Source organism: Erinaceus europaeus, chromosome 7 (assembly GCF_950295315.1).
Source record: "Erinaceus europaeus chromosome 7, mEriEur2.1, whole genome shotgun sequence".
NCBI lineage: Eukaryota > Metazoa > Chordata > Mammalia > Eulipotyphla > Erinaceidae > Erinaceus > Erinaceus europaeus.
In genome coordinates, this window is record NC_080168.1 from 106,536,196 (window position 1) to 106,555,461 (window position 19,266).

General features: G+C 52.8%; 4 protein-coding genes across 10 annotated transcripts in view; 2 read left to right on the forward strand and 2 right to left on the reverse strand.

The window, feature by feature from the left end:
* Positions 1-24: 24 nt before the first annotated feature.
* On the reverse strand, positions 25-10,407 carry MBD6 (methyl-CpG binding domain protein 6). 6 transcript variants are annotated; one of them, XR_009550803.1, is made up of 15 exons: positions 8,309-9,283; positions 7,238-7,301; positions 6,940-7,076; positions 6,537-6,639; positions 6,238-6,400; positions 4,965-6,020; positions 4,138-4,799; positions 3,568-3,721; positions 2,285-2,454; positions 1,746-2,159; positions 1,614-1,666; positions 1,168-1,231; positions 830-999; positions 506-569; positions 25-239 (listed from the first exon to the last, which is right to left on the reverse strand). XR_009550803.1 is itself a non-coding variant. In XM_016193356.2 (13 exons), the coding sequence occupies exons 3-13, from the start codon at positions 7,050-7,052 to the stop codon at positions 925-927; spliced, it is 3,027 nt and encodes a 1,008-aa protein (XP_016048842.1). In that variant the 5' UTR covers positions 7,053-7,076; positions 7,238-7,301; positions 10,330-10,407; the 3' UTR covers positions 25-924. The 6 variants fall into 6 exon arrangements, 3 of the variants coding, with proteins under 3 accessions (XP_016048842.1, XP_007535011.1, XP_060051026.1); XR_009550802.1 differs by having other exon boundaries at positions 25-569; XR_009550801.1 differs by having other exon boundaries at positions 506-999.
* Positions 10,408-10,574: 167 nt separating this feature from the next.
* LOC132539483 (DDIT3 upstream open reading frame protein) lies at positions 10,575-18,337 on the forward strand. Its single transcript, XM_060195062.1, has 3 exons — positions 10,575-10,658; positions 16,881-16,928; positions 18,248-18,337. The coding sequence occupies exons 1-2, from the start codon at positions 10,596-10,598 to the stop codon at positions 16,920-16,922; spliced, it is 105 nt and encodes a 34-aa protein (XP_060051045.1). The 5' UTR covers positions 10,575-10,595; the 3' UTR covers positions 16,923-16,928; positions 18,248-18,337.
* DDIT3 (DNA damage inducible transcript 3) lies at positions 18,267-19,072 on the forward strand. The gene is made up of 2 exons (XM_007534953.3): positions 18,267-18,404; positions 18,499-19,072. The coding sequence occupies exons 1-2, from the start codon at positions 18,267-18,269 to the stop codon at positions 18,865-18,867; spliced, it is 507 nt and encodes a 168-aa protein (XP_007535015.1). The 3' UTR covers positions 18,868-19,072.
* The window catches only part of MARS1 (methionyl-tRNA synthetase 1), a 32,994-nt gene continuing 32,740 nt past the window's right edge, over positions 19,013-19,266 (reverse strand). For both annotated transcript variants that reach the window (XM_016193370.2, XM_007534954.3), the window contains one exon: positions 19,013-19,234. In XM_016193370.2, the coding sequence (XP_016048856.1) occupies positions 19,088-19,234 (147 nt within the window). In that variant the 3' untranslated portion in view covers positions 19,013-19,087. The remainder of the gene's footprint in view (positions 19,235-19,266) is intronic.

Here is a 19,266-nt window from a genome sequence, read left to right on the forward strand (position 1 = left end):
AAAAAATGAGTACAGAGTCAGAGCCAGAGTTTCAAAATATTCTCATCTGTTAAATTAAGAGTGTCTCCCATAGAAAAGCAGTGGAAGCCCCACAGGGCAAGTACAAAACAGAATTAAAACTCCCAAGGGTCTTGTCTTTACAAAAGAAAAGGCAGGAGGCAGCCCCTGGACAGCTGGTCATGCTGGCCGCTCCGGTTGGACCACGTTGCATAATCCTCAGTCGCATCATCACAACGTCTCTGAGCGTTTTGATTGGGGGGGGGGGGGGAGAAGGGGCAGTGTAGTGTGTATGGGAGGAGAGGCCCAGAGGGTTCTCTTTGCCCCCTTGCCCCCTTTTTATATCCCAGAGGAAAGTAGAAGGAAGCTGGCTACACCTTGAAATGAGGCTATGTGTTTCAAACCTGGGGATGGGGTATGAAGGGATCTGTGCTTTGAGCAACCTGAGCCAGAGGCAGAAGGGTGTTGAGGGGTGAGGGGAAGATGCATGATGCTTATTGCTTTGTACCTTTCACTGGGAAGGAGGGCAGCAGCCAACAGTAGCTCACAGGTTTGTAAACTGAGCCTGCTGGCTTCAAGAAGGGAGGCAATGAAGTCCAATTAAATATAAAAGTCATTTGTGCAAAAATAACTTAAACAAATAAAAGACCTGGGGGAGGGGGTGTTCCCCTTAGCCTGGTGGGGAGAGGGCCATATACCACCCCCCCAGGCCTTTTCAGTGACATGGCTTTGGGGAGGAGGGGGTGAGCTTCCCTACCCCCTGCAATGGCTCAGGATGGGATTGTAGGGAAGGGGTTGCATTTGTGCTCTGAGTGGGGAGTAGTGCCCCCACCCACTGTCCACAGGTGCAGGTGGCTGGCAGGGGCTCCCAAGGCTCAGCACTCAGCTCTCCCCAGTCAGGGTCAGATCCAGCTCCAGGTATGGCTGCTATGGGGCCAGTTTCCTCCTCTTGTTTTTGGCAGGACGGCCAGGGCGGGCCCGGGGAGGCAGAGTGACAGCCGCCTTCAGAGGGGAAGTTGAAAAGGTGATTAAACAGTTTGATATCATCACATCTTTCATTTCTTCCCCACTCTCTTAAGCTCCCCTTTTCCTCCTCCCTTGTCCCTTAGACATGCCCACGGCCTCCCCTACAACACACACACACACACACACACACACACACACACTTACTCGGGTTGTGGGGCTGGGATCCAAGGTGATGTCCTGGCGGGAGCTATTGCTGTTCCGGGTAGGGCTGTAATGAGGACACAGGTGATCAGAAGCACTGCCCCAAGCACCTGCTGCATTTCACAGTTCCCGTGATCTGTCTACATTTGGACATACCATCCTTAGTCATATTCAAATTAATGTTATGTGTCTCCTTTCCTTTCTCTCTCTCTCTCTCTCCCTCCCTTCCTTCCTTCCTTCCTTTCTAGGGCATTGCTCAGTTCTGGCTTATGGTGGTGCTGGGGATTGAACCTGGGACTTTGGAGCCTCAGGTGTGAAAGTCCCTTCGCTTGATCATTATGCTATCTACCTCCACCCTGTACTTGCCTTTTTTGAAAGTCAAGCCACTTTTCAGACATTTCTATCAACCTAAGTGGAGAAAAGGCCAAGCTCGTGGGGCCAATACTCACTTGTATTTTCTTCTCCGGCCACGACGAGACTTTCTAACTACCCCCGGGGGCACCTGAGAAAAGACAAACTATATGTACAGAAGTTCAGAAAAGGAACCCTCAGCACTAATAGCCCTTCAGCTCTATATTCACCTTAAGGTCCTCAGAATGGGGCCCGGGAGGGGATGGATCCTTGGGCTCAGCACCCCCTTCCAATAGCTCCCCATTGTGTTGCCAGTGGTGAGTCCTTCTTGGTGACCGTTCCATTTGTCCATTGAAGCCACCACGTGCCCCCCACTTGAGAGCCAGTCGGCCAGGCTCCCGCCGGCTGCCAGGCTTTCGGCCCCGGCCTGGCCTGGCCTCACCATTAATGCCCCTAAGTCCCCCTCCTCCCCTCCGACCCCGTTTCCCTGACCCCCTCCCAGTGAGCAGCTCAGGGACTGGGGGTTCAGGAGAACCGTGGGGTGGGGCTAAGGCACTGAGGGGAGGCCGGGCAGGCTCCGGTTCGAGAGCTGAGGTGGGGTTCTCAGGGGGCAGACAGGGTGCTTCTGGCTGATCTGGAGGGATCTGCAGGCAAAAAACAAAGCAAAAATTCCAGTTACTCAAACAGTTCCGGTATTTAACTCAGAATGCCTATTATTTCCCAGTTTGAGAAAAAACAAAGTCCCTGACAAACACCCACACACCCTCACCTGGAGACTCTGAAGCAGGCAGGCAAGGGGACTAGAAGCCTCTGAGAGGGGTGGAGGAGCTCCCCCCCCAGGGAGGAGCTGCAGCCCCAACTGGCCAGAGAGAAGGGGGCCAGGAGGCTGCAACAGACTGGGGAGGGTTCCAGGACTGCTGGTCAGCGAAGACAGGTCACCTGTTGAGGAATTACAGTCAGTGGTGTGCTAGAGAAACCAAGTGCACTATTGTTTTCTTCAGACTGTAGCTAAGAATCAAAGGCTTCCTTCCCTAATTCACCCAGACTGGAGTCTTTTTCCTTTGCCACTGAGTGCTGGAACCTGCACAACAAATCCACTACTCCAGGCAACCATTTTTCAGACAGAAACTGAAGGAGGTAGAGTGAGTGAGTGAGTGAGTGAGTGAGAGAGAGAGAGAGAGACAACTACGGCACTGCTTTACTACTCATGAAACTTCCCCCTGTAGGTGCGGACCCTGGGGCTTGAACCCAGATCCTTGTGCATGGTAATGTGTGTGTGTGTGTGTGTGTGTGTGTGTGTGTGTGTGTGTGTGTGTGTGTGTGTGTGTGTACTCCACCACGTGTGCCACAGCCCCAGCTTTTTTTAAAAAAAATATTCCCTTTTGTTGCCCTTGTTGTTTTATATTTGTAGTTATTATTGTCGTTGTTATTGATGTCGTTGTTGGATAGGACAGAGAGAATTGGAGAGAGGAGGGGAAGACAGAGGGGGGAGAGAAAGACACCTGCAGACTTGTTTCACCGCTTGTGAAGTGACTCCCCTGGAGGTGGGGAGCCGGGGGCTTGAACCAGGATCCTTACACTGCTCTTGCGCTTTGCGCCACCTGTGCTTAAACTGTTACACTACCTCCTGACTCCCAGCCCCAGCTTTTTATTTTTTATTATCTTTATTTATTGGATAGAGACAGCCAGAAGTCAAGAGAGAAAGGGGTGATAGAGAGGGAGAGAAACACCTGCAGCCCTGCTTCACCACTCATGAAGCTTTCCCCCTGCAGGTGGGGACCGGGAGCTCAAACCTGGGTCCTTGTGCATTGTGATACTTGCGCTCAACCAGGTGCGCCACCACCCGGCCCCAGCCCCAGCTTTTTAAAGGTAGTTTAATAAACTCTACAAAATAAAAGTAGATGCATTGAAATACTTACATAATCCAGTTTAAAAACTCTTTATTCCAGTAAAAGGGTTATATATAAGATCTCTGCTTTATAGGCAGAACTCTATTCCTAAGTTTTATTACTTCCTTTCTTCTCTTTTATGTCAGTTTGACCTCATACTCACCCAGCAGGCTGGCACTCAACAGAGGGTTAAGGAGTTGGGGGGGTCTCCCTGAGTTGGAGGGAGCCTTGCCCAGAGAGGAGGCTCCCGGGTCAGTAGTTGCCGTGGTGACACTGGAGGTAGGTGGTCCAGGTTGGGGGGCATTCAGGACACAGGACTGAGGAGAAGAAACAATTGTAATACATGTACAAAAAGGACTTGACAAAATTTCTACTAGTTTCACATGCAGAGTCTCACTGAAGCCTTCTGTGAAGTGGACCATGCTTATTAAATATACTCAATTCTTAAAGCCATCATACCCCTAAGTCAAGAATGAGCCCTCCCTGAAGTTGCCGGAGAGGAAGTGCTCAGGCAAGAAAGGGAAAGTCTTTGAATCCCAGCTCCCGTCTGATTCTAACTTGTTTTATTTTTGCCTGTTTTTCACCAGAACACTGCTCAGCTCTGGCTTACGGTGCTGTAGGGGACTGAACCTAGGGATTCAAAGCCTCAGGCATGAGTCTGTTTGCGTAACCACTATGCTATCACCCCCACCCTCTCTTTATTCTAGCCCACCCATTTACCCCCTATCCTCACCTGGGGGGACGTCCCCGAGGGGGGATCCAGGCTGGCAGCCAGCAGCGCAGAATTTAAAGCTATGAGGGTAGGGGGGGCCGAAAGTGGGGGGAAGAGGAGGGGGGGTAGGTCTCCTAAACCTGAAAATGTCTCCCCACTTGGACCCCCAGCTCCCTCTGTAGATCCTTCCCCATCCCCAGCAGTGGGGCCCAGGGCCAACAAGGGCAGGAAAGAGGCAAGAAGGTTGTTGGGAGGAACAGAAGGAGGTGGAAGAAGGTCTGAGGGGGGTGGTGGAAGCAGGGATGCCACCAAAAGCGAAGGCCCTTCGGGCTCGCCTGGGGCCATGGGAGGGCCAGGTCCCCCTGGTGGGGGTAGCAGGGGCTCTGGGGGAGGTTGTCCCCCTCCCGCAGCCAGCATGCCAAATAAACTGTGGCTGAGTAGTGGAGAAGGTGGAGGCTGCCCCAGACCGAGAGGGAGAGGCAAGGCCCCTAGCATCCCTGGAAAGCCAGCTCCGCTCAGCGCCAGGCCCTGCTCAGGACTGGGGAAAGGGAAAGCCTCTCCCCCGGCCAGGGGAGGTAGCGGGCAGGCTGGGCCCGACCCCATCCCTAGCCCTTCAGATGGACTTTGAAGCACAGGGCTGGGAACTAGTGGGGCTTTGGAGGCAGCTGGTGGGGCAGGGGCACCTGCAAAGGAAAAGAGAGATTCAGCTCAAGGGAGACCCTTTCTCCCAACACCCAAAGAACTCAATCTCCCTGCCCCAACCCAGAGTCCCCCAAGAGCCATCTAAACTCTCCCCAAATGCCTCAGCTACCTCTTTCCAACCGAGAGCACCACACTTACTTACATACCTGGCACACTGCTGAGGCTGCCACTGGTGGTCCCAGGCAAGGAGGGCTGAATGGGGTGCCTGGGCTGGGGAGGGCTCCCTGAGGAGAGGGTTGGGGGAGGAGGAAGGTGTGCATCTGACCCCATAAGGTTAAAGCTTCCATCAGAGTGGGAAGGGCCAGGGCTGGGGAGTCCCAGAAGAGACAGCACAGAGGGGAGGATTGGCTGGGATGGCTCAGGGAGAGGGAAGGGTTGAGGGGCAGGAGCAGGGGCCCGAGGACGACTCCTTCTAGGGACTTGAGGACTTCCCCCTTCTAGCAGTCGCAATACAGTTGGAGGTCGGCGGGGACGCCGCTGAGGGGGCCGGGGTGATGAGTGGGAAGCTGAGGGCACCTGGGCACGGGGCCTCCGGCCCTGTAAAGTGCTGGGAGATGGGAGTGGCGGGTGCTGTGCCTTGGCCGCTGCAGAAAGTAGGCTGCTAGCAAGGAAGGGGGGTGCCCCAGGCCCTTCCACAGTCGGGGCTCCTCCCAGGGGTCCCAGGACCAAGGGCAGGTGCATAGTGGCTGAAGACACTGGTGGCTGAGTGGCAGGACCAGGGAGACCAGGGGGACCAGGGAGATTATTGCTTGGAGGCAGGGGAGGGGGTGTTAAGGCATCACTACAGTGGAAGAGAGGAGGGTCTGAAGGTGGTGAGGAGGACAGGTGGGGAGCTGGAGGAGAGCCCAGCTCAGGGGCCACCAGGCTGGATCGGAGGGCAGTTCCCCAGTTGTAAGAAGGGGCATTGAGGCTGATAGCAGGTGGAGGAGGTGGAGCTGGAGAGGGGGCATTGCCCTTTGGGAGAAAACAGGGGCTGCTGCTGCTGCCTCCAGAGGGGACAGGGTCTGGAAGCCTTGGTGGTGGGAAAAGCCCCCCAGGGCCTGCTAGAGGGAGGAAAGCCTGTGGAGCTGAGGGTGGCTCTAGGGGAAGGGAGCCAGGACCCCCATTAAGTGGGGTTGTAGGAGGAGGGACTCGACAAGGAGGGCAGACAGAGGAGGGCCCTGGGGAAACAGTGTGGAACATTTGGGGGCTTGCTCCCTCTCCTGCAATAAATGAGAAATGAAGGGTCAGCCTGTGGCACCCTTTCCAAACTTGTCTTCTCAATCCCATCAATTTGCACCTCCCCCCCATGCCTTCCTCTCATCAAGAAGCACCCCCATTTCCACCCTTCTTCTTGTTCCCTCTAACATATCTCCTCCCCCGTCCCTTTCCCAAACCCCCAGGTTTGCCTCAGTCTTCTGTAAAGTGGAAAAGACTCACCAGGAGAAGAATGTGAGCAGGTGGTCTCCATGCTGCGATATAGAGTTGCCATGGCAACGGCTTTCCGCCGGTGGTTGCACAGCTTGGTCATGTCCTCCTCTGATGCTGGCCCCACCCCAGCCCCACCCGGGGTCACCGGGGCCAAAGGGTCAAAGTTGAAAACCTATGGTAGAGAGCATGGACAGGGACCCTGAAGAGGTGGAATCTGCAAGAAGGCCTACCTAGGTAGGTCAGTGATCTATCTGCATTAGGTCTCTGAGTTTATGCCCGGAACCTCTCGCACCCCTCATCACTCTGACCTTGGGGATATTGAGTGGACACTCCAGACCACACTTGCAGGTCCCATCACTGAGGAGGTAGCTCCGGGTTTGCTCCAGGGAAGACAGCTCTGTGCCACTTGGGCTGGGAGAGAATGGGATGGGAGAGCATGGGGTTAGCTGACAAGCAAAAGACACTCATAGTGGACAGTTTCTTAGTCGGAGACCTCCCTAGGGAAAGCAGAGAGTAAGGGATGTGGGAAGAAACCAACAGAAGAAAAAGATAAAAATGCCAACGATATGGACTGTAAAAAGGCGAAAGAGGGAAAGGGGAGTGGAGGAGAGCCACAGAGTCCCAGAGATCTGGTTCTGGGTCAGAGGGATGGGAGAGAAAACTTGGGCAACCAAAGGGCTGGGGGCCTTGGAAAACTTTCAGGACCCATACCTGATATAGAGCACGGCACCCTCTCGAACACAGCGCTGCCAGCCGATGGGGACAGATGTGGCCACAGGGCCCCCAGCTCTGTCTGCTCCACTGCTCTCATTGCCCCCATTCATTGTGTGTAATCAGCTCCCACGTGCCTGATAAGGCAGACACCCATGTGGGTATTAGGAAGATGAGGCTGGGCTGGGTATCTGAGGGCGTACTTCAGGAAGACCCAAAAGGTTCATGGGCAAGGGGAAAGCCCTCAGAGAGCTGGCAGACAGAATGAGGGGCGACTCTGCCATCCCACCGTGGCTACCTGAACATCTCTGCAAACATTGTGGGGTCCAGTCTAAAGCCGGTGCCTCCGGCTTAACCCACACCTGCAACACAGGGGAAAGAAGGGACTGTCAGGAATCCACTCAACTGAGGACAGTGCAGCAGCCCAGGACACTCTGGGGGACGATCTTTAACAGTACAAATAAATGCCTAGAGATCATAGGGATCTGATAGCTGAGCGCACAACTATCTTGTCCATGTCCAGATCCTAGGGATCAGACTCCCAAGCACGAAGAATCATATGTTGACCCCCAGACATACAAAGGTCAAGGCCCCTTTGTCCTATCAGGAACAGACGACTTCAGCCAGGACTGTGGACAAGTTCCCATAATGCCAGGCCACTAGGAAGTTTCCCAGAGAACCTGGACCCTGCTGTTTCCTTACCCCCGATCCCCTCTACCCCAGGAAGACCATATAAAAAGTAGATTGCCCCGCAGGTCACTAGGCAATTGCCCAACTGCCCGCTGGGGTGGTACCAACACAACTCCCCCCATGCCTGTTCCATTAGACAATCACTGATCGAGCTCATCTGGGAATTCCTAAAAGGCTGGAAGCAGCTCTGTCTCCTCCTGGGCTTCTAAGCAGCTCCTGATTTCCCCCACCAACGAAGGCAAGGAGATTCAGCAGCTCCTCCGCCACTGACTTCGAGCCGGCTCCCAGAGAAACCCTCCTCTGGTCTGCGGACGCCCCTCGCGCCTGCAAGGATCTCCCCCAACCTCGCCATCGCTCCCACCCCACGCTGGCAGCCTCCAAACTTTCCCTCTCACAACAAGGCGCCCTGTCACCCAGCCTGCTTCCCTCAGTCTGGGGAGGAGGGGAAGGCGCACGAAGTAGGAAGGAACTTGGGGAGAGGGCGGGCGGAGGGTGGGCGAAGCACAAGGGAGGTGAAGAAGGCAAAAGTCAAGCAATGAGAGGAAGCAGCAGAGGGGGCAGGTGAGGGGGGGATGGAGCTGGGGCCAGGGAGAGGGGCAGAGGACGCGAGGGGCACAGGGGAGAGGCTGGAGGGAGGGAGGGGGAGGGGCGGCTGGGGGGGGCCGGGCCCCGCACTCACCGCGGCCCATGGTTCGGCCGGCCCCGCCCTGCGCAGTCGCGGCCCAGAGGGTGAGTGGGAGGGAGTGGGAGGAGGGTCGGTGAAGCCCGAGCCTCCGGTACGGCCCCGGCCGGTCTTAGCAGGAAGCGCCGCCGCCGCCGCCGCGGATCACCGAGCGGCCTCCCGCGCATGCGCCATGGGGGCCAGGGGCAGCCCTGGGGATTCCGTTCCCAGAAGGCACCGCGCAGGCTGCTGCCGCCGCTGCCGCCGCCGCTGCCGTCGCCGCCGCTGCCGCCGCCGCCGCCGCCACCGCTGCCCGTACGGGAGAGGGGCGGGGCCGAGCCCCCGCCCAGCGGACAACGACGAGCCAACAGGAGGGGCCGCAGTGCGCATGCGGGAGCGCGCCTACCCCTCCCCCACAACCCCCCATTAATCCCCTAGAGAACAAACACCCCACACGGCCCCCCCGCCCTCCGCGGAAGGATCTGAGCCTCTTCCCAGGCCACGGGTGGCCAATCCCAGCCCTCCCCGGGGAGGGGCCCCCTTCCTAAACCACAATCTGTTGGGGGAGCCAGGAATGCCAGGTCCGGGAGGGGCCAGCCCCCAAAGATGAAAGTCGCGACTTGCCCTGCCCTGCCCCGCCCCAGAGGCTTCTCGGGTAGTGCGCCGAGACTTGACCCGCCTCCCCAGGTCAACATGTCACAACACGACCTCGGTCTGTCAAGTCATATGACCTCTGCCTGTCACTGACAACCTGGTCCTGTCTTTCGGCCACGAGAGACCATCTGGTCCAGCCACCAATCTGAGGAAGGGTTGGGGAGGTCTTGCAGCGACGGAGCAGGCCTGGCTGAGGACCTGTCACTGTCACACTACCATCTATATCTGCCTTCCAGCCACAACCTCCCTCGTGACAGTTACTACTTGAGACAAACTCCGGTTGCCCCTAGGAGGGTATGACAGGATACGAGACCATAGCACGTGGCTTCTGTTTTCTATTGAATGGCACAACAAAAAAAGAGAAACTTTGCATTTTGCACGGTGGTTTTCAGTTTCCTACGGGCTGCCTCCAAATCCATCTTACCATTACAGCTAGTTAGGTTTTAATTTATAAACACAGCGTAGCGCAAAAAAAAAAAAAAAAAGATTTAAGTAGCTGGTCTAGGATCCCCAGGCCCGTGTGTATGGATGGCTGGTAGGGGGGCAGCTGAGCGTAGAACCTGGGCTCCTGACAACGCAGTCCAGGCGAGCCGTGCCCACAGTCTCCTGGCTGGCCTGTAACCCGAGCACCCAGGACGCAGGAGGCCTGTGCACCCTCGCAGCAGGGAGGCCCAGGACCCGCCGCCTGGTGCAGTGAAAAGGGCGATCCTGGCCTTTCGTGAAGGGAAGCAGAGGGTGTGTGGGGAGAGTGTGTGCTGGGGGCGGAGAGATAAGTGGATAAACAGACTCTCATCCAGCGGTCAAAGGACCTGTATTCCGGCCGCTTCATTACAACTTTGCACAAGGATAAAAACTGAGTGCTCTTTGAAAAGCGCTAAAAACGACAACACCGAGGGGTTTCAATTACCTCGACCCATTACGGGGCCTAAAGGAACTAAAATACATACATATATATATATTTTTTTAAAAAAAGATAGACAATCCTGGCAGAAGCAAACTTTTAAACAGCCTTAAAGGAGCTTGTGTCCATTCCCTGGGGAGTCCCGGGGGGCAAGGAAAATGGTTGCCCCTTATGAAGGAGGTGAAACGGGGGCCAGTGCCAGGTGGGAGGAAGAGAACTGAATGAGGAAGGCAAGCTCCAGCGAGACCTCAAAAAGCAGTCTAGGGGCGGCCACAGTTAACAGCCGTTGGGGCCGTTGGGTGCCACCAGTAGGCGCCCTGCCCCGCCCTCTCGCCTCGCCCCCACCCTCCCCGCACCTCCCACCACCCTCGTAGCTCCCTGCGCGTGCGCGCGCAGACACGGTTGCCAAACATTGCATCATCCCCGCCCCCCTTCACTCCCCTCCCCCCTCCAGCGCTCCCCTCCGCGCGCGCGCATGACTCACCCACCGCCTCCGCGATGCCTCGTGACCCAAAGCCACTTCCGGGTCCAGTGGCGACGTCGACCCCCAAGCGGGAGTGAGCCCTGGAGGCGGTACCACCGGGCTCCTGAGTGGCGGATGTAAGGTACAAGGCGGGCCAACGCCGGCGTGCCGCTTTCTGATTGGTAGACTCCGGGACCCGCCCCCAAGAGTAGGGCAATGCCAAGTTAAAAGATCGCGGCACCCAACTACTGAGGTCAGAAGCTTGAGTTCAAGGCAAAGAGCATATCATGTTGAAGATGAGCGGGTGGCAGCCACAGAGCCAAAATCAGAACCGGGACCTGAGGAGAGAGGCGAGTACTGACTCCCTATCTGCCCTTTACCCGCCCGTCCACGCGAATTGAGTTGTGTCCCCTCCAAGATGGGGCCACCTCCCTTCCCCGGTGAAGTTAGCCTCCGAGGGAATAGTGAGGAGAATCCTTCACTCTGGAGTGGAGCTTCTAGACGCTTTTTCCTTCGGACAGAGCAGCTAGATGGCGTGACGTCCCGTGCCCCCCCCCCATTTCTGTTCTCTGTGCTGTTGGGCCAAGGAGCCCCTGCAGCCCTCGGGATCCGATTTCTCGGGTTACTGACCCCAGACCTCCTTGTAAGGCCTGTCGGGTGGGAGGCGGGGCAGCAGGACACACCCCCGCCCTGGAAGCCTGGGTGGCCGGGTCCTGGCGGCTGCAGCCCGGGCTTTGCTGCCAGCAGCTCCAGCCACCCCAGCCCCGCCCCCAGTCCTGGGAGAGTCGCCTCTCCGGGGCGCCCCGGTGGCTGGACCTCCTGGACCCTCAGGACGCCCACTGCGCGAGGCCAGAACCCCACCGAGACTGACCCGAGGCTGTGCGAGGAGGGGTGCGAACAGTGTGGGTGCGAAGCTGGGCCTTCCTTTTCTCGTGTCTCTGGGCCTCCCGCAGAAGAGAGCATCCAGGGTCCCTCAACTGTGGGAAGCCATTTGGAGTCTTCCCCAGAGTACTGCCCTTCCCCCGGGGATTGTGCCTTGTCTTGCTCCCCCTGACCTTTCTCCAGTTAATCTCTGTAACCATTGCATCAGGCCAGCCCCCTGTTTGACTCTGAAGCCCTCTGGCCCGGGCTCCACTGCTGATGAAAGCTAGGTCCCACACACTGGAAGGCAAGGAGGGCTCCCCGGGGAGGACAGCCCTGCAGAGAAACACTCGGGCTGATATTGCATCTCCAGTCCCCAGGGATAGGCAGCTGCCTCTGCCTCTGGGCTTAATTCTCTGTTCTCTATATTAGAGATTGAAAAGAATGTCTTCTAAGGAATACTTGGAGTACTACTGAATGCAGATTTGGGCCTAGCATGCAGCCATGAAAGAGAAGAAACCTGAGAGTTCACAGTTTCAGTGAGAGGATGAATGTAGGCGATAGACCAATAAATGCCATAAAGAAAACTAAAGAATGGAAAGGAAGAAGAGGGGGGCGGGCGGTAATGCACCGGGTTAAGCTCACATAGTACAAAGTGCAAGGTTCCTGGTTCGAGCCCCTGGCTCCCAACCTGCAGGGGAGTCGCTTCACACGTGGTGAAGCAGGTCTGCAGGTGTTTTATCTTTCTCTCCCCATCTCTGTCTTCCTCTTCTCTCTCAATTTTTCTCTGTCCTAGCTAACAACAACAACAAAAAATAAAATGGAAAAGATGGCCACCAGGAACAGTGGATTCATGGTGCAAGCACAAAGCCCCAGTGATAAACCTGGAGGCAAAATATAGAATACTTAGAATAGGGGTTATTTTTACATTGGGTGGTCAGGGGGTTCCTTGAGTAACGTGACATTTGAGTGAAAGATTTAAAAGAGAAGGCAGTACACCATGTGGAGATGTGGAAGAACTTTGCAGGAGACAAGAACACAAGGCCTCAAGTGGGAGTATGCATGGTATCTTTGGGGAGTCAGAGCTCAGTTGACTAGAGTGAACAGCAGAGACAGTGGTAGAATGGAAATCAAGGCAGTGAGTAGCTGGGAAGGTAGCTCAACGGGCAGTAGGTGGGCCTCTCTTGGGAGGTTTCTGGTTCAAGACCCAGGAATATATGTACCAGAATGGTGCTCTCGCTACTGTCTTGATGGGGAAAAATAATCTTTAAAAGAAGGCAAGGCGGGAGTCGGGCTGTAGCGCAGCGGGTTAAGCGCAGGTGGCGCAAAGCACAAGGACCGGCATAAGGATCCCGGTTCGAACCCCGGCTCCCCACCTGCAGGGGAGTAGCTTCACAGGCGGTGAAGCAGGTCTGCAGGTGTCTATCTTTCTCTCCCCCTCTCTGTCTTCCCCTCCTCTCTCCATTTCTCTCCGTCCTATCCAACGACGACAACAATAATAACTACAACAATAAAACAACAAGGGCAACAAAAGGGAATAAATAAAATAAATATAAAAAAAAAAAAAGAAGGCAAGGCAGGAAGGAGTGGATTGTGTAGGGGCTTTGAAGGACTTTAACCATGAATGTGTATAAAACTGGAAGTCACCAAACCTGAACAGAACAGTAACATCACTGAAGGTTTTTTTTTTTTTTTAATATATATTCCCTTTTGTTGCCCTTATTTTATTGTTGTAGTTATTACTGATGTCGTTGTCGTTGGATAGGACAGAGAAATGGAGAAAGATGGGGGAACACAGAGACGGGGAGAGAAAGACAGACACCTGCAGACCTGCTTCACCGCCTGTGAAGCGACTCTCCTGCAGGTGGGGAGCCAAGGCTCGAACCTTACGCCGGTCCTTGCGCTTTGCGCCCTGTTTTGTTCATATATATATAGGGAGTCGGGCGGTAGCGCAGCAGGTTAAGCGCTGGTGGCGCAAAGCGCAAGGATCTCGGTTCAAGCCCCCCCCCCCAATCTCACCTGCAGGGGAGTCGCTTCACAAGCGGTGAAACAGGTCTGCAGGTGTCTTTCTCTCCTCCTGTCTTCCCTTCCTCTCTCCATTTCTCTATGTCCTATCCAACAACAATGACATCAATAACAACAATAGTAACTACAATAAAAAACAAGTGCAACAAAAGGGAACAAATAAAATTTAAATATATATATAAATATATATTTATTAGAATAGAGACATGGAGGGGGTCAGGTGGTGGTACATCTAGTTTAGTTCACACATCACACTGCGCAAGGACCTAAGTTTAAGCCCCTGGTCCCTACCTGCAGGGAGAAAGCTTCACGAGTGGTGAAGCAGAGCTGCAGTGACTGTCTCTTTCCCTATCTCTCCTCTCCTCTCAATTTCTATCTCTATCCAATAATAATAATAATAAAGACAAATTGAGAGGGAAGGGGAAGACAGAGAGAAACAGAAGCACCTGTAGCACTGCTTTACCACTAGGGAAGCTTTTTCCCTGTAGGTGGGAACTGGGGCATTAAACCCTGGTCCATGCGCACTGTAATGTATCCACTCAACTGAATGTGCCAGCACATAGCCCTTGACCTAAGTTTTAAAAAGAGTCACGCTGAGTTGAGTGCATGGTACCATGTGCAAGGGCTGACTTCGAGCCCCTGCTCCCCACTTGCTAGAGGGGAAGGGAAGCATCATGAGCAGTAAAGCAGGCGTCAGGTTTTCTCCCTATTTTACCCTCCCTTGTCAAATTTCTCTGTCTTATCAAATAAAAGGAAAAAATTGGTTGCCTGGAGCCATACATTCGTAGTGCCAGCACTGAGCTCTTGTGGCAATAAAATTAAATAAATAAATAAAGACTTATTCTGGTTCTTTGTTGTGAAGAGACTCAGGAACGGGTGGCAAGAGCGGAACCTGGAGCCTGGAAGACCTGCAGTCAGAGGCCTCTGCAGTAGTTCAGGAGAGATGAGAGAACTGGAAACAGTGAGATGGGTGAACCAGAGCAACACTTTGGCATGGTGTCAGGGATCAAACTTGAGCCTTATTCCTGAGTCCAGTGTCCCAACCATTGTGCTACTTCTCAGGCTGCTGGATTATTTTTTTCTTAGTAGTTATTATTATTAGATAGAGAAAGATGGGAGAGGAGAAATAGATACCTGCAGCCCTGCTTCACTACTCATGAAGCTTTTTTTGTGTAGGTGCGTACCAGAGGCTTGAACCTGGGTCCTTGCTTAACCAAGTGGGCCACTGCCTGGCCCCAGGCTGCTGGATTATTATTTTTTTTTACCAGAGCACTGCTCAGCTCTGGCTTGTGGTGCAGGGGATTGAACCTGGGACTTCAGAGCCTTGGGCATGAGTCTCTTTGCATAACCGTTATGCTCTCTACCCTGTCCCTGGGTTATTACTTTTTTAAAAAATATTTTTAGATTTATTTTTGCCTCCAGGGTTATTGCTGGGGCTCGGTGCCTGCACCACAAATCCACTGCTCCTGGAGGCCACTTTTTCCCCGTTGTTGCTATTATTATTGTTGTCGTTGCTGGATACGACAGAGAAGTCAAGGGAGGAAGGGAAGACAGGGAAAGAAAAAGACATCTGCAGACCTGCTTCCCCGCCTGTGAAGCACCCCCCCATGCAGATGGGGAACCTGGGGCTCGAACCAGGATGCTTAGGCCCATCCTTGCACTTTGCACCATGTGCACTTAACCCACTGCGCTACTGCCCAGCCTCTCATGGATCTTTATTATTTTAAATTATCTTTATTTATTTATTGGTTAGAGACAGCCAGAAATTGAGAAGGGAGGGGTGATAGGGAGATACCCACAACACTGCTTCACCACTCACAAAGCTTTCCCCCTGCAGGTGGGGACCAGACCAGGGGCTTGAGGATTTATTTATTTATCTTCCCTTTTGTTGCCTTTGTTTTTTTATTATTGTTGTAGTTACCATTGATGTTGTTATTGATGTCGTCATCATTGTTAGATAAGACAGAGAAATGGAGAGAGGAGGGGAAGATGGGTGGGGGGAGGGGGGGGAGAAAGACACCTACAGACCTGCTTCACTGCCTGTGAAGCACAGCTACCCTGCAGGTGGGGATCCGGGGGCTCAAACTGGGATCCTTATGCTGGTCCTTGTGCTACTGCCTGACTCCCAAGGATTATTTTTTGAGATGCCTAGAACACAGTGCTCCAGCATATGCAGTACCAGGGACTGTACTCTGGTGGACCCTCAGGTATTCAAGTCCTGCTATGCCACATCCACAGCAAAAGTTCTGAGCTTAGGAAATTTTGTTAGGGGCTGGTGAAATAGCTCATTTCAGTAGTGCACTGCTTTGCCTTGTGTGTGACCCAGGTTCAAACCCAACCACCACCACATTAAAAGAAGCATCAGTGCTATGGTTTCAGTCCACACACCCCTACTCCCCTTCTCTATATCTTAGAAAAGATTTTGTTAGTAGTTTGGGTTGGACTGTGGAGTGTGAAAGGAATAAAGGAGGATGTCATGGTTCTTGGCTTAAACAAGTTGCCATTTACTTAAGTGGGGAAGATCTTGGAATGGAAAGGTTAGCCGTTTGTCTTTGGACATGTTAAATTTAAGATGCCTCTGAGCCATCCAAAAGGAGATGGCATGGCTTGGGAAATAGCTTAGTGCATAAGGGCACTGGACTTGCATGCCTGATGTGCTTAGTTCAGTCCCTCATACTGCATATGCTAGAGTAGAGCTCTGGCCTTTCATGAAATAAGTAGAAATATATCTTAGTGGCCAGGTGGTAGCATATCCTGTTGAGTATACACATTACCATGTTCAGTAATCCAGGTATAAGCCAGCCCCAGTCCCCATATGCAGGGAGGAAGCTTCATCAACAGTGAAGTAGTGCTGCAAGTGTATCTCCTCCTCCCCTCTCAATTTCTGTCTTTATCAAAAAAGAAAAAGGGTCAGGAGGTAGCTTAGCCTGGCCGCCATATGAGGGCACACTGCACCGCACCAAGGGAAAGCTCTTTCATTGGTTATCTCTGTGTCTGCCTCTTCTCTACCAGGAGCTGTGGAGTCACACAGGTAATTGACCTGGTGGCTTTAAAAAAATAAACAAATCTTTGAAAAACAAACCAACAAAAGAGATAGCAGCTAGATAGCACAGTTGGAGTTGCCAGGAGAGATCGAGACAGGATGTGTACATGTGGAGGATCTCACTGTGGACCTGGAGTTGAGGAAATACCTCAGATTTGTTGCATTCCCTATAGTTGAACTCTTAGCCTGGTAGATTTAATACTGGTCTTGAGTATAAAGAAAGCCTGGTTATCCAGAACTTGGCTATTATGTAACCAAGAGTACAAATGTCAGCAACTAAAAATAAAGGAAGCCAGGCTCTCCTCTGTCCTTGGAAATTGACCCAGAACCCTTAACTAATCATAATTAGAAGACAAGCTGTGGGGCCGAGCAGTGGTACACTTAGTTAAGTGCACATAGTACTATGCGGAAGGACCTTTGTGAGGACCCGTGTTCAAGCCCCTGCAATGGGGATGCTTCACGAGCGATGAAGTAGGTCCGCAGGTGTCTGTCTTTCTCTTCCTTTCTATTTCTCTCTGTCCTATCAAATAAAATAGAAGGAAAAAAGGCCACCAGGAGCAGTGGATTTGCAATGCCAGCACTGAGCAAATACAACCTGCTTCTCCTTTCAAAACTGACTGACATTTACCTTTGATCTCCACAGTGTTCCAGAAGGAAGTGCATCTTCATACATCACCATACCTGAAAGCAGGTAAACCTGACTCTGACACACCAAGTTCTAAGAGATAAAGCTTATGCTTATTTAGTGAGACACTAAGAAGTTAAAACACCTAGTGAAGATGGGAGAGAAGTGTTTGATTCTGAGCAAGATTTTGCTTTCAGGCCTTATCATCCTCCTGGCTTGCCTCTAAAAATGGTGACCACAACCCTCTCCTTAAACTGTGTCCTCTTTGAAAGTCCCCCTCAAGGCAAGACTGACCCCGAAGCGCTTGTGGTCTCCTGATTGGCCCTGGAAGCTACCAGTGGAGTTCCTGGGGGCTAAGAACTCTTCCTCAGATCCCTTAAGAATGTATTGCAGGGGATTGGGGGTAGATAGCATAATGGTTATGCAAAGATACTCTCATGCCTGAGGCTCCAAGTCCCAGGTTCAATCCTCTGCACCAACATAAGCCAGAGCTGAGCAGTACTCTGGTAAAAAAGAATGTATTTAAAAAAAAAAGGGGGGGGGGTCGGTGGTGCAGTGGGTTAAGCGCATGTAGTGCAAAGCGCAAGGACCGGCGTAAGGGTCCTGGTTTGAGCCCCCGGCTCCCCACCTGCAGGGGAGTCGCTTCACAGGTGGTAAAGCAGGTCTGCAGGTGTCTATCTTTCTCTCCCCCCCTCTGTCTTCCCCTCCTCTCTCCATTTCTCTCTGTCCTATCCAACAACGAACATCAACAATGGCAATAATAATAACCACAACGAGGCTACAACAAGGGCAACAAAAGGGGGAAAAATGGCCTCCAGGAGCGGTGGATTCATGGTGCAGGCACCGAGCCGAGCAGTAACCCTGGAGGAAAAAAAAAAAAAAAGAAAGTATTGCAGCAGGGGAAGCCTCATGAGGGGTGAAGCAGGGCTGCAGGTGTCTCCCTCCCCTCTCAATTTCTCTCTCTATCCAATAATAATAAATACATTGCATAATGGTTACGCAGAGACTCAGGTCTGAGGCTCCAAAGTGCACCCCCCCCCCCCAGCCAGAGCTGAGCAGTGCTCTAGTGAGGAGAAAATAATGTGTTGCAGCACTTGTTCTTCAGGGGAGTAGACTAAGGACCAGATATATTTTAGATGCTGAGGGCCAGTCTTAGGAGTGTTCATCTCCCATGCTGTAGTATGGTGACAGTCATAAATACTATGCAAATAAATTGATGTGACAGTGCCCCAGTAAAATACTGGGTTGTCAGAAAAGTCATGACATTTTGTATGTAAAAATGCATCATTTTTTTTTGGCATCTCTCTATACACATAGCAAGCTAGTTTGCCTGCCTATATTTGTAGACTATTTCCCATCTCACTATCTTGAGTCTGTTTTTTCAGAGCCTGACCAGTCAGAGAGATGGCAGCTGAGTCATTGCCCTTCTCCTTTGGGACACTGTCCAGCTGGGAGCTGGAAGCCTGGTATGAGGACCTGCAGGAGGTGCTATCCTCAGATGAAAATGGGGGTACCTATGTCTCACCCCCTGGAAACGAGGAGGTAAGGATGCTGTCCTAACACTGGGATGGGGGGAGTGTTGTTACCTTTCTCTTTTTCAATTAATACCTACCCTATCTTTCCCATCCCACTGAAGGAAGAATCAAAAACCTTCACCACTCTTGATCCTGCCTCTGTGGCGTGGCTGACTGAGGAGCCAGGGCCAGCAGAGATCACGAGCACCTCCCAGAGCCCTCGCTCACCCGACTCCAGTCAGAGCTCTCTGGCTCAGGAGGAAGAAGACCAAGGACAGGGGAGACCAAGGAAGCGGAAACAGAGTGGCCAGTCCCCAGCCCGGGGTGGAAAGCAACGCATGAAGGAGAAAGAACAAGAGAATGAAAGGAAAGTGGCACAGCTAGTGGAAGAGAATGAACGGCTCAAGCAAGAAATCGAACGCCTAACCAGGGAAGTGGAGGCGACTAGAAGAGCTCTCATTAATCGAATGGTTAATCTGCACCAAGCATGAACATTGGGACCCCTGGGGCCACTTCTTGCCTTTCCTGGAAGTGGTCCTGGCCACCACCAGTGCCAATGATGTGACCTTCATCCTTGCATGTTCAGTTGGGGGGAGGGGGGGCTTGAAAAGACAAATAGGAAAGGGTTTCAGCATGTATATAGATGTTGTACATTTATTTATTATTGTCCATATCCATTAAAGCAACTTTCTATGAGTCAAGCTCTCATTTTTACTTTTTCTTCTTGCCTTTAGGGGCTTCCAGGGGCTTCCCCTCAGCCAGAGCCAGCTGTTTCTTCAGATCCAAGAGTTTAGCCACCTCTGCAGCAATCTGGTTCTTATCTGCCTTTTGTGCTTTCAGTTCTCGCACAATGTTGCCCTGAGAGGAGGGGTGAGAGTGACAACAGTGAG